At 44.5% G+C, this 12,480-nt stretch overlaps 1 protein-coding gene across 2 annotated transcripts; it reads left to right on the top strand.

Moving 5' to 3' along the window:
• LOC106576650 (cathepsin E-like) lies at positions 1-11,858 on the top strand. 2 transcript variants are annotated; one of them, XM_045700250.1, is made up of 9 exons: positions 1-270; positions 641-821; positions 1,107-1,224; positions 1,793-1,911; positions 3,047-3,246; positions 7,533-7,658; positions 8,798-8,942; positions 10,559-10,657; positions 11,201-11,858. In XM_045700250.1, the coding sequence occupies exons 1-9, from the start codon at positions 212-214 to the stop codon at positions 11,399-11,401; spliced, it is 1,248 nt and encodes a 415-aa protein (XP_045556206.1). In that variant the 5' UTR covers positions 1-211; the 3' UTR covers positions 11,402-11,858. The 2 variants fall into 2 exon arrangements, with proteins under 2 accessions (XP_045556206.1, XP_045556207.1); XM_045700251.1 differs by having other exon boundaries at positions 10,559-10,696; positions 11,201-11,480.
• Positions 11,859-12,480: the final 622 nt, after the last annotated feature.

The raw sequence follows: 12,480 nt of genomic DNA, 5'->3' as shown, positions 1-12,480 counted from the left end.
AATTCTCTGGCTCCTCACCTCCAAACCCATTGAATGAGAATTCAGAGGAGGCATGAAGAGAGGATGCGAGGACTCAAGGAAATGAGATCCACCCATTTTCACCTCCTACCTTTCCTCTCAGTGCTGAATGACAGCCAGTTTGTTGTGTCTACAGCCTGTGTTCAGTGAGCGTCTGGTCTGCAGCAGCCACTGACAGACACTACCAGTCAGGATGAGGTGGACTGTGTTGACCCTGATCTGCTGTACCTGGACTGCACATGGGCTGATCAGGTAAGAACTGACAGATCTTTCACATTTGGCCTTTGTTTGAAAACCTTTCAAGATACTTGAAAATGTTTTGCCCTACTTGAATATTTTTGGTAATGCGTGAGAATCAGGTTCAGATTACAGAACGGGCACGTTCCCAGGGGCCCCCAACCCCAAAAATATATAATCCGTCCCGACCCTGATTAGAATCATTATAAGAAGTAAGTGAGGAATGAAAGAGGCTTTCAATCGGGGACACATTACCTTCAGCAGCCAAAAGTCTGACTTGCTAGTGGATGAAAAAGTTAGTTTCTGGTCCTTATTGAAGCATCTACAAGTGTACTGTATCTAAACTACCTCAGTATGGCCACCAACCTGAGTATGTTCGGCCCAGGATCCCCCTGCGTCGGATGCTCTCTGTGCGTACTCAGCTGAGAGCCTCCAATCGCCTGGAGGTCTTCATGAGGGACCACCAGCCTGATGTGTTCAACCGGAGGTACGCCCAGTGTTACCCCCCTGGTATCCCCTCTCTCAGGCTGGGTAAGAGCAGCGAGAGGCTCTACAACTTCATGGATGTAAGTGGGACTGAATGGAAGTGAATAAGTGTATTGAACTGTAATAACTGCTGGTTCCCTACCAAGGGACTCTGCTGTGGTATCTGGTGTATTATATGGAGAGAAGAAAAAACCAGTCATCAGTTCAGTATATTGAAAAACATCAAAACACCTATCGTACTTTTATGGTGTCACTGTGTTGAAGTCAGACCTGTACATTTGTGAAGAGTTGATCAGCACACTGTATAGATTTCAGAATACATGGATGGACAAATGTCATTGTATTCCCTGTGTGTGATTGTCCAGGCCCAGTACTATGGACTGATCAGCCTGGGTACCCCGGAACAGAACTTCACCGTAGTGTTTGATACAGGATCGTCTGACCTATGGGTCCCATCCTCTTACTGCGTCTCAGAGGCCTGTGGTGAGACTTCAGAACACAGCTAGGGATTAACAGAACCGACACTTAGGGGAAAAAATAATGTACTTACGGGTAAACGGACATTTGTATTTCTGTGCTTAATCCAATCTGTTTTTTGGGACTGGACCACACTATAAAACACATTTACCTGCTCCATACTATCTTTTTAGAATCTGTTCCAAACAGACTAATGTATTCCTGTTTATCTAGAGTCAGTGTTTATCTGCTGACTGTGTGACACAGACAAGAGCAGACTAGCCTCTATAGGTCACTGTGTTCCACCCTCTCTCCCTCTCTCCCTCTCTCCCACTCGCTTCCTCTCTCTCTCTCCCTCCCTCTCCCTCTCCCTCTCTATCTCTCACTCTCCCACCCTCCCACTCCCTTCCTCTCCCTCTCTCTCTCTCTCTCTCCCTCCCTCCCTCCCTCCCTCCCTCCCTCCCTCCCTCCCTCTCTCTCTCTCTCTCTCTCTCTCTCTCTCTCTCTCTCTCTCTCTCTCTCTCTCTCTCTCTCTCTCTCTCTCTCTCTCTCTCTCTCTCTCTCTCTCACTCTCCCTCCCTCTCTCTCTCTCCAGGCATGCACCACAAGTTCAAAGCATTTGAGTCCAGCACGTTCAACCACGACGGCAGGATGTTTGGCATCCACTATGGCAAGGGACACATGCTGGGCATCATGGGCAGGGAAGTCCTCAAGGTGACACAATATTCCTAACCCCTATCCCTGTACTGCCCATGTTCCCAAATGAATTGGAGTGTAGTTTCTATCAGCTCAGCTTCTAGTGGGGATTGTCTAATATGTTATATTAAACACATCTGATTTCATTAGATGCTATACGATGAAATCAGGGAGATGACTGTGGATCTGTTTCTGATCATACATTAGTCTCATAAGCGATGTCTCTGACAGCACTGGCATGATTTGAACTAAACTTGGGTGAAGGATGGGTCTTGATTTGAACTAAACTTGGGTGAAGGATGGGTCTTGATTTGAACTAAACTTGGGTGAAGGATGGGTCTTGATTTGAACTAAACTTGGGTGAAGGATGGGTCTTGATTTGAACTAAACTTGGGTGAAGGATGGGTCTTGATTTGAACTAAACTTGGGTGAAGGATGGGTCTTGATTTGAACTAAACTTGGGTGAAGGATGGGTCTTGATTTGAACTAAACTTGGGTGAAGGATGGGTCTTGATTTGAACTAAACTTGGGTGAAGGATGGGTCTTGATTTGAACTAAACTTGGGTGAAGGATGGGTCTTGATTTGAACTAAACTTGGGTGAAGGATGGGTCTTGATTTGAACTAAACTTGGGTGAAGGATGGGTCTTGATTTGAACTAAACTTGGGTGAAGGATGGGTCTTGATTTGAACTAAACTTGGGTGAAGGATGGGTCTTGATTTGAACTAAACTTGGGTGAAGGATGGGTCTTGATTTGAACTAAACTTGGGTGAAGGATGGGTCTTGATTTGAACTAAACTTGGGTGAAGGATGGGTCTTGATTTGAACTAAACTTGGGTGAAGGATGGGTCTTGATTTGAACTAAACTTTGGGTGAAGGATGGGTCTTGATTTGAACTAAACTTGGTTGAAGGATGGGTCTTGCAATAGAGGGGGCGGTGCATCATTTGTGGGGGGACGACATTGTTTACTGATGCTTTGTTTTCTTTAAAAGGTGTAAATGTTTTGAAAGGATTGAGTCGTTTACTAGTATTACAGCAACACATGTACAATGTAACGTTGACAAATGAACCAGGTGTGGGATGTAAGATTCCTGAAAGGCCTTTGTGTATACACAGTAATTCATACACCTGACACGTCCCTGTGGTTGTCCAGATAGGCCCGTTGACGGTGCAAAACCAGGAGTTTGGAGAGTCGGTGTACGAGCCAGGTTATGTTTTTGTCATGGCTAAGTTTGACGGGGTGCTGGGTTTGGCGTACCCCTCCCTGGCTGAGGAACTGGGGACACCCGTTTTCGACAGCATCATGAACCAGAAGTCCGTGGACCAGCCCATCTTCTCCTTCTACCTCAGCAAGTAGGTAAAAGTACACATATACACTACCCAGAACCACACAGAATAGATCTGTCTGTCTACCCATCATGATGTTGTTATTGATGATGATGATGATGGTGAAGTACACTACCCAGGACCACAGAGAATAGATCTGTCTGTCTACCCATCATGATGTTGTTATTGATGATGATGATGATGGTGAAGTACACTACCCAGGACCACAGAGAATAGATCTGTCTGTCTACCCATCATGATGTTGTTATTGATGATGATGATGATGGTGAAGTACACTACCCAGGACCACAGAGAATAGATCTGTCTGTCTACCCATCATGATGTTGTTATTGATGATGATGATGATGATGTGTGAAGTACACTACCCAGGACCACAGAGAATAGATCTGTCTGTCTACCCATCATGATGTTGTTATTGATGATGATGATGATGGTGAAGTACACTACCCAGGACCACAGAGAATAGATCTGTCTGTCTACCCATCATGATGTTGTTATTGATGATGATGATGATGTGTGAAGTACACTACCCAGGACCACAGAGAATAGATCTGTCTGTCTACCCATCATGATGTTGTTATTGATGATGATGATGATGGTGAAGTACACTACCCAGGACCACAGAGAATAGATCTGTCTGTCTACCCATCATGATGTTGTTATTGATGATGATGGTGAAGTACACTACCCAGGCACACAGACCTACAGGTTACTGTAGACTAAAACTTGATGATAATGATCGGGGAGAGTGGGGTAAGTTGAGCCATTTTTTAGTATTACTCTGTCAAGGGAAATATCGTTTTCTTTCTAACAAAGATATCTACATATATTTCAGGATGTTGTGTATCTCTGGAAATAATCAGAATTCATGTAAACACTACAGTTTTGAAAACATAGCTTGTCCAGAAAAAGCGGTTTCTTGGCACAACTTGCCCCGGTTATGGGGTACGTATGGGGTACGTTTTTCAGTTCAGTCATTAAACAGACACTCTAATCCAGAGTGAGTTACAGGAGCAATTAGGGTTAAGGGCCTTGCTCAAAGGCACATCAACACATTTTCACCTAGTCAACTCAGGGATTCAAGCCAACACGCTTAACCACTAGGCTACCTGCCGCGGGACAGGGTGGGGTGGGGCGGCAGGTAGCCTAGTGGTTAGAGCGTTGGATCGAATCCCCGAGCAGACAAGGTAAAAATCTGTCGTTCTGCCCCTGAACAAGGCAGTTAATCCACTGTTCCTAGGCAGTCATTGAAATAAGAATTAGTTCTTAACTGACTTGCCTAGTTAAATAAAGGAAAAAATAAAAAAATAAAGCCGAATTTCTCTATTGAATGAAATGTTTAAAATCATGTCTTACTTTATTTCGGGTCATTCCCTGTGGCTCAGTTGGTAGAGTATGGTGTTTGCAATGCCAGCATGGTGTGTGCAACGCCAGGGTTCGATTCCCACGGGGGGCCAGTACAAAAAAAATGCATGAAATGAAATGTATGCTTTCACTACTGTAAGTCGCTCTGGATAAGAGCGTCTGCTAAATGACTGTATTTCCCAAACACAATTCAACACAATCACTTTTTTTGTGTCTTTTAATAATTTTAAGCATCTCTTAACACCTAACAAACACTTTGTAATTTTAACACAGGCCCTGTTGTTACCTCATAAACCGGTGATAATGCCTTGCATTACGCCTGGGAAGAAAACCCTTACATTTGCTCAAATTGCCATTGGCTCAACTTATCCCAAGGCCATTGGCTCAACTTATCCCAAGGCCATTGGCTCAACTTATCCCAAGGCAAACATTTTGACTAGATTTGTCATGTTCTTGGAAATGAGCAGACCAAGGCGCTGCGTGAGTATAGTTCCACATATTTATATAAGTGAAACTAACAAAAACAAAATAACAAAACTTACAAAGACCGTGAGGACAAACAAAACAAACAAAACACAGGTGGGGAAATAGCTACCTAAATATGATCCCCAATCAGAGGCAACGATAAACAGCTGCCTCTAATTGGGAACCATATTAGCACCAACATAGAAATAGACATACTAGATCACCCGCTAGTCACGCCTGACCTACTACACCATAGAGAACCAAGGGCTCTCTATGGTCAAGGCGTGACAATATTAGCCCACACAGCTACAAGGATGAACTTTCATGCCATGTTTAGGTCCTCATATTGAAGCATTTGGAGACCTCAACCAATGTATAGAACAATCGTAAAATGATCTACTTTGGTTTGGAAACAAGCATCATGAAACCTCTACTGCAATAAACTTTGTGAAAAAAAATTTTGGACCTAACTTGCTTACCACTTTTTCAATGTGGTTTCTTCCTTCACAGACTCCATGAAATGTTTGCCTCTTTAAATATTTGGTTAAATTATACATTTTGTCTATGGTTTCCTAGAAACAAGTGTGTCTCAACGTACCTCTTTGTCTCGACTTATCCCACTCTCCCCTACTGATCCAGAGGAGCAGAATTGATCCATTTACCCATCGTAATTGTCACGAGAATTTTCAATCCCAATGATTATAACTAACAATTATTTAAGCTTTGACCAATCCCTGAGGTTTGTAAGACCCTGGGTTGAATAATAATTAGGCAAAGACTCAGCTTCTGCAAAAGGTCCGTAAGGTTTATTCAGAGAACGTTCTAAAGTCAACCAAAATTTTAACAGTCTTTATAACCCCCTCTACGCACACACACACACACACACACACACACACACACACACACACACACACACACACACACACACACACACACACACACACACACAAGAGAGACAGGTTTATCACTTTTCTACCGGCCTTGGCAGTTTCTCGCCGTTCTCTCCTCCATAGATTAGAGAGGCCTTGGAAGTGATAAACAACAGGCCCTCCTGTCGTCAGCTTTTTCAGAGTTATCATGTGTAGTCTACCAGCCCCTGTTTTCTCCCTCTAAACTTGTCCCACACATACATTATTAGAATTATAGTATTATATGTTTCAGGGTGGAATTCTTTAGTCATTAATTTAAACATATAAATTCCTTTATCAATCCACCCTTTGACTAAATATTACACACTGATACGTCAACCTTGATTGTGATTGGAATTATAAATGTCACACAAAATCAAACAAAACCAATATACATGTATTAACCTCATATACTCATCAACGACTGTTCTAGGCCTATCTCCAATTATAACTTTTCTTTTTAGGATTTTCATTATAATCTTCATTAAATGAACAGTCTGTCTAAACATTGAAGATAGTCTCATCCAACATGGGCTCCTCGTGGTTGAAAGAAACGGAGCCATCTACTAGGCCTGGAGACATGAAGTTGTCATCCCACTGGTCGGAGCTCGGAATCTGTCCATACCTCATCATTTGTTGCGTCATCGATCTCTCTAGAGTCCTGGTGATTAAACCTCTCACACATGGGAACCACACAACACCAACACACTCATACAGGTGAATGCAGCTCATAACACAGTAATTATTTCAAAAATCTATTTTCCAAACATACTATCGAACCACCCAGTCAGTGAGGTAACCACCCCAGAGTTCTCCGCTAACTCGTTAGCCAATGTGGTTAAACCGGCCAGGGCCTTGGTCACTGATCCATCTGGAGCTGTGTTATTAGGAATATACGTACAACAATGAACCCCTATCATTCTACATACCCCGCCCTTTTCTGCCAATAACATATCGAGAGCCAGCCTATTTTGCCAGGTCATGAGGGAGGTGGCGGATAATTGGTCAGAGAACCCCTTTACTGCATCCCCGGTTTCATTCATGAATCTCTGTTGTTTATAATAGATGTAGTTACTCCAATCCACATTTTTATTTATTGTCAACCACCATAAGAACGTAGTGGTAAAGCCTTCACCTATTTGATTCATAGCTTTGTATTTATCTGGAACTCCCCTGGGGATGCCAATAGCATCCATCTAGACAGGGCTACTCCCATCCTGATCAAAACTCCTCCTGTGCCTACTTTGGCCTCCTATAACTGGCCTCTGATGACTAACTCGAGCTGGTTGGACCAATAACATCGGGGCGCAAGTTCCTAACCACCCTTTTGGTAGTGTCTATCGTATGCGTCCTTTGCTGGTACAAGCCCACCATACATCAGTTATAAGTGCTGTGAGGTTAAGAATTTTCTCCTGTACTTCCAAACCTAAGTCAGTCACATTAACGATTGCCTTACAGCCATTAACATATAAATTCTTTTATCACTCCCCTACTGATCTAGAGGAGCAGAATTGATCCATTTACCCATCGTAATGTGATTGCTTCTGCTTCCAGGAGTAAGATGCCAAGGGACCCAGAGGGAGAATTGCTGCTAGGAGGGATGGACGAGGCGCTCTACAGTGGACCCATCAACTGGAACCCTGTTACCCTGAAGAGCTACTGGCAGATCAAGATGTCCAGGTCAGAACCAGGATAACTCATATCATGTTGTCCCTCTGTCAAACTGGGTCAGAACCAGGATAACTCATATCATGTTTTCCCTCTGTCAAACTGGGTCAGAACCAGGATAACTCATATCATGTTGTCCCTCTGTCAAACTGGGTCAGAACCAGGATAACTCATATCATGTTGTCCCTCTGTCAAACTGGGTCAGAACCAGGATAACTCATATCATGTTGTCCCTCTGTCAAACTGGGTCAGAACTAGGATAACTCATATCATGTTGTCCCTCTGTCAAACTGGGTCAGAACTAGGATAACTCATATCATGTTGTCCCTCTGTCAAAATGGGTCAGAACCAGGATAACTCATATCATGTTGTCCCTCTGTCAAACTGGGTCAGAACCAGGATAACTCATATCATGTTTTCCCTCTGTCAAACTGGGTCAGAACCAGGATAACTCATATCATGTTGTCCCTCTGTCAAACTGGGTCAGAACCAGGATAACTCATATCATGTTTTCCCTCTGTCAAACTGGGTCAGAACCAGGATAACTCATATCATGTTGTCCCTCTGTCAAACTGGGTCAGAACCAGGATAACTCATATCATGTTTTCCCTCTGTCAAACTGGGTCAGAACCAGGATAACTCATATCATGTTGTCCCTCTGTCAAACTGGGTCAGAACCAGGATAACTCATATCATCTTGTCCCTCTGTCAAACCGGGGGACATATCCACAGTTAGTAGTAGGGCTGCCTACAAGAGTGAGGCAACTGTTTGACAATTTCATATGACTGAGAAAAGGAGAATATTGTGCTGTCCAGTCATCTAGTGGGGTAATGGTGGAATTGTCCCTGATTTCAGTTGTGATGCTGTGGGGAAAACTTAGGGGACGTGGGTGTGACGTACAAACCAATATTACATTTCAGAATTGGTTAAAAGAAGGTTAGGGTCAGGGTTAGGTTAAGGTTAGGGCAGGTTTTAGGTTTTGGCTAGTCAGGAGGTCAATGGGATGCTGGTCAGAAAAGTCCCTTTAGTCTCATCTTGTTGCTGTATCATAGTAAACCAAAATGGCAGCCAAATTAGAGATTGAATTCTTCAAAAAGGTAATCTCCCTATAGTTCTGAACACATGTTTTGCTACACCTCTTCCACTGCAGTATACAGGTCCAGGGAGCCTTGACATTCTGTCCCCATGGCTGTCAGGCCATCATTGATACAGGCACGTCTCTCATCATCGGTCCCACCCGTGACATCCTCGCTCTACAACAGCTGATAGGAGCTACCCCCACCTCCATTGGAGAGGTAAGACCACGTTATATACTACCAACTCCTTTTATTTTACTAGGCAAGTCAGTCAAGAACAAATTCTTATTTTACAATGATGGCATACCCTGGCCAAACCCTCCCATAACCCGGATGATGCTGTGCCAATTGTGCGCCGCCCTATGGGACTCCCAATCATGGCCGGTTGTGATAGTGCCCGGGATTGAACCAGGGTCTCTAGAGACATCTCTAGCACTGAGATGCAGTGCTGGAATGGAGTCAATGGAATGTATCAACCACGTGTTTGATACCATTCCACCCATTATGAGCCACCCCCCCTCCTCCTGGCGGAGCAGGTGAACCCAAATGCAGACTCAGACGAGGAGACAAGGATAGGTAACCAATGTATTTATTGAAAAGCGGGAGAGGAGATGGGGTGCAGTCCAGGGGAATCTCGGGTGGGTAATAGAGAGGTAAGCAGGTCTGGAGCAGAATCCAATGAAGCAGTAGAGTGGGGACCCAGGGGAAGGAAACTGAGGAGACGAGGGACAGGTGCCAGAGTCAGAGCACACGGGACTATAGCGGAGAGAAAAAGCAACGTGACACAATAGGATAACAAAATCTATGCAGTAACAAACAGCTAGAAATGCAGACTGACTGAGTAGAGGCTACAATCTGGCAGTGTGGAAGTGGCAGGGCTAAGTATTTATAGGGTTCTTGATTATGGAACAGGTTGCAGCTGGTGGGAAACTGCTCTGCTTCCAGCACACCTGTCTCCACTCACACAATCACACACAGAGAGAGAGGGAGAGAGAGGGAGAGAGAGGGAGAGGGAGAGAGAGGGAGAGAGAGGGAGAGAGAGGGAGAGAGCACTGGGGAGTGGTAGCAAGTTTAGGGAGGTCCAGGATGAGAAGTAGGCGTGGCAGGAGCAGATGTAGCAACTACTATTACTAATGCCACTACTACTGCTAATACTACTATTACTACTACTGCTGCTACTACTGCTACTATTACTACTACTATTACTACTACTACTAGTACTACTATTGCTACTACTACTACTACTACTACTACTACTGCTGCTATTACTACTACTACTACTACTACCACTACCATACTACTACAACTACTACCACTACTACTACTACTGCTACTACTACTACTACTACTGCTGCTACTACTACTACTACTGCTGCTTCTACTCACTACTACTACTGCTGCTGCTTCTACTACTACTAGTACTACTCCTACTACTACTGCTGCTACTACTGCTACTGCCACTCCTTCTACTGCTGCTACCACCACTACTACTGCTCCTACTACTACTAGTACTACTGCTACTACTGCTACTACCACTACAACTACTACTTCTGCTACTACTACTGCTACTACTACTACTAATCCTGCTACTACTGCTACTACTACTACTACTACTCCTACTACTACTACTACTACTACTACTTCTACTTCTACTTCTACTACTACTGATAGGAGCTACCCCCACCTCCATTGCAGAAGTGTGCCCATTCCATGCCAGTCTGTAGAGTTACAGGGGCTGCACGAGGCTCAATTCCATTTAAATTCCAGTTGATTCAGGAAGTACACTGAAATTCCAATTCTCTTCAATGCTTTTCAATGAGGAAAATGTGTTGCAGTACCTGCTTGACTGCGCCCGGCTCTCCAGCCTGCCCCAGGTGACCATCATGCTCAACGGGGTGGAATACGTGCTCACTGCTGAGTCCTACGTCAGAAGGGTGGGTACTGGTCCAACATACAGTGAATGAACATGACAAGTGAGATATTTCCAGATTTCGGCATACATACTATTACAGTATATACTTTAACTTGTGTGTGATAAACATTTTAGTATAAATTATAGCTATATATATTTTTTGGTGTCCTACGGTAGGCCTGTGTCAAAAAACATACGGTATTTGATGAATGGTTGTTATGATTGTTGTCATATTTCTGACACACTCCCTCTCTCCCTTCTTTACCCTCCTTCTCTCTCCCTCCTTCTCACTCCCTCCTTCTCTATTCTTCTCTCCCCTCTTCTATTCTCCCTACTTCTCTCTCCTTCTCTCTCCTTCTCTCCTTCCCCTTCCTTCTCCCTCCTTCTCTCCCTCCTTCCCTCTCTCCTTCTCTCTCCTTCTCTCTCCTCCTCTTTCCTTCTCATATCTTCTCTCTCGTTTTCTTTTTCCTCCCTCCTTCTCTTCCCTTCTCATTTCTTCTCTCTCGTTCTCCCTCCTCTCCCTCCTCCTCTCCCTCCTCCCTCCTCCCTCCCTCCCTCTCTTCAGGAGATGATGGGTGATCATGAGATCTGTTTCAGTGGGTTCCAGGCGGAGGATCTGCACTCCTCGACGGATCCTCTGTGGATCCTAGGGGACGTGTTCCTCTCTGATTACTATAGCATCTATGACCGGGGACAGGACAGGGTGGGCTTCGCTAAGGCCAGACACACACGCTATACAACGTTGGATGCAGAGATGGATAGATAGATGGAAGGTGGGAAGGGTAAACTGAGCGATGGAAGTAGGGAGTGAAGGAGGGATGGTCAGAGGGAGAGATGGATGGAGGAATGGACAGAGGGAGAGATGGATAGATGGATGATAGAAGGAGGGATGAAGTGAGGAAGGAAGGAAGGAAAGAAAGAAGGAAGGATAGTGATAGAAGAGTGGATGAAGCGATGCATGGAATCACCAAGCTTCACCTCCTGTCATCATCACTGAGACAGAAGTGCTTCATGGAAAGGTTGAACGGCTGTCTGTCCAGCATTATCAGTGTCTGTCTGTCCAGCATTATCAGTGTCTGTCTGTCCAGCATTATCGGTGTCTGTCTGTCCAGCATTATCGGTGTCTGTCTGTCCAGCATTATCGGTGTCTGTCTGTCCAGCATTATCAGTGTCTGTCTGTCCAGCATTATCGGTGTCTGTCTGTCCAGCATTATCAGTGTCTGTCTGTCCAGCATTATCAGTGTCTGTCTGTCTAGCATTATCAGTGTCTGTCTGTCCAGCATTATCAGTGTCTGTCTGTCCAGCATTATCAGTGTCTGTCTGTCCAGCATTATCGGTGTCTGTCTGTCTGTCTAGCATTATCAGTGTCTGTCTGTCCAGCATTATCAGTGTCTGTCTGTCCAGCATTATCGGTGTCTGTCTGTCTAGCATTATCAGTGTCTGTCTGTCCAGCATTATCGGTGTCTGTCTGTCTAGCATTATCAGTGTCTGTCTGTCTGTCAGCATTATCAGTGTCTGTCTGTCCAGCATTATCAGTGTCTGTCTGTCCAGCATTATCGGTGTCTGTCTGTCTAGCATTATCGGTGTCTGTCTGTCTGTCCAGCATTATCAGTGTCTGTCTGTCCAGCATTATCAGTGTCTGTCTGTCTAGCATGATCGGTGTCTGTCTGTCTAGCATTATCTGTGTCTGTCTTTCCAGCATGATCAGTGTCTGTCTGTCTAGCATTATCAGTGTCTGTCTGTCTAGCATTATCGGTGTATGTCTGTCCAGCATTATCGGTGTATGTCTGTCTAGCATTATCAGTGTCTGTCTGTCTAGCATTATCAGTGTCTGTCTGTCCAGCA

Source organism: Salmo salar, chromosome ssa17 (genome assembly GCF_905237065.1).
Source record: "Salmo salar chromosome ssa17, Ssal_v3.1, whole genome shotgun sequence".
Taxonomy (NCBI): domain Eukaryota; kingdom Metazoa; phylum Chordata; class Actinopteri; order Salmoniformes; family Salmonidae; genus Salmo; species Salmo salar.
This window is presented reverse-complemented; position numbering and strand designations above follow the sequence as displayed.

Coding starts and splice junctions, on each gene's coding strand:
- LOC106576650 (XM_045700250.1), top strand. CDS start 212: ATGAGGTGGACTGTGTTGACCCTGATCTGCTGTACCTGGACTGCACAT. Junction 1,912..3,046: donor TGGGCAGGGAAGTCCTCAAG/GTGACACAATAT, acceptor GTGGTTGTCCAG/ATAGGCCCGTTGACGGTGCA. Junction 8,943..10,558: donor CCCCCACCTCCATTGGAGAG/GTAAGACCACGT, acceptor AATGTGTTGCAG/TACCTGCTTGACTGCGCCCG.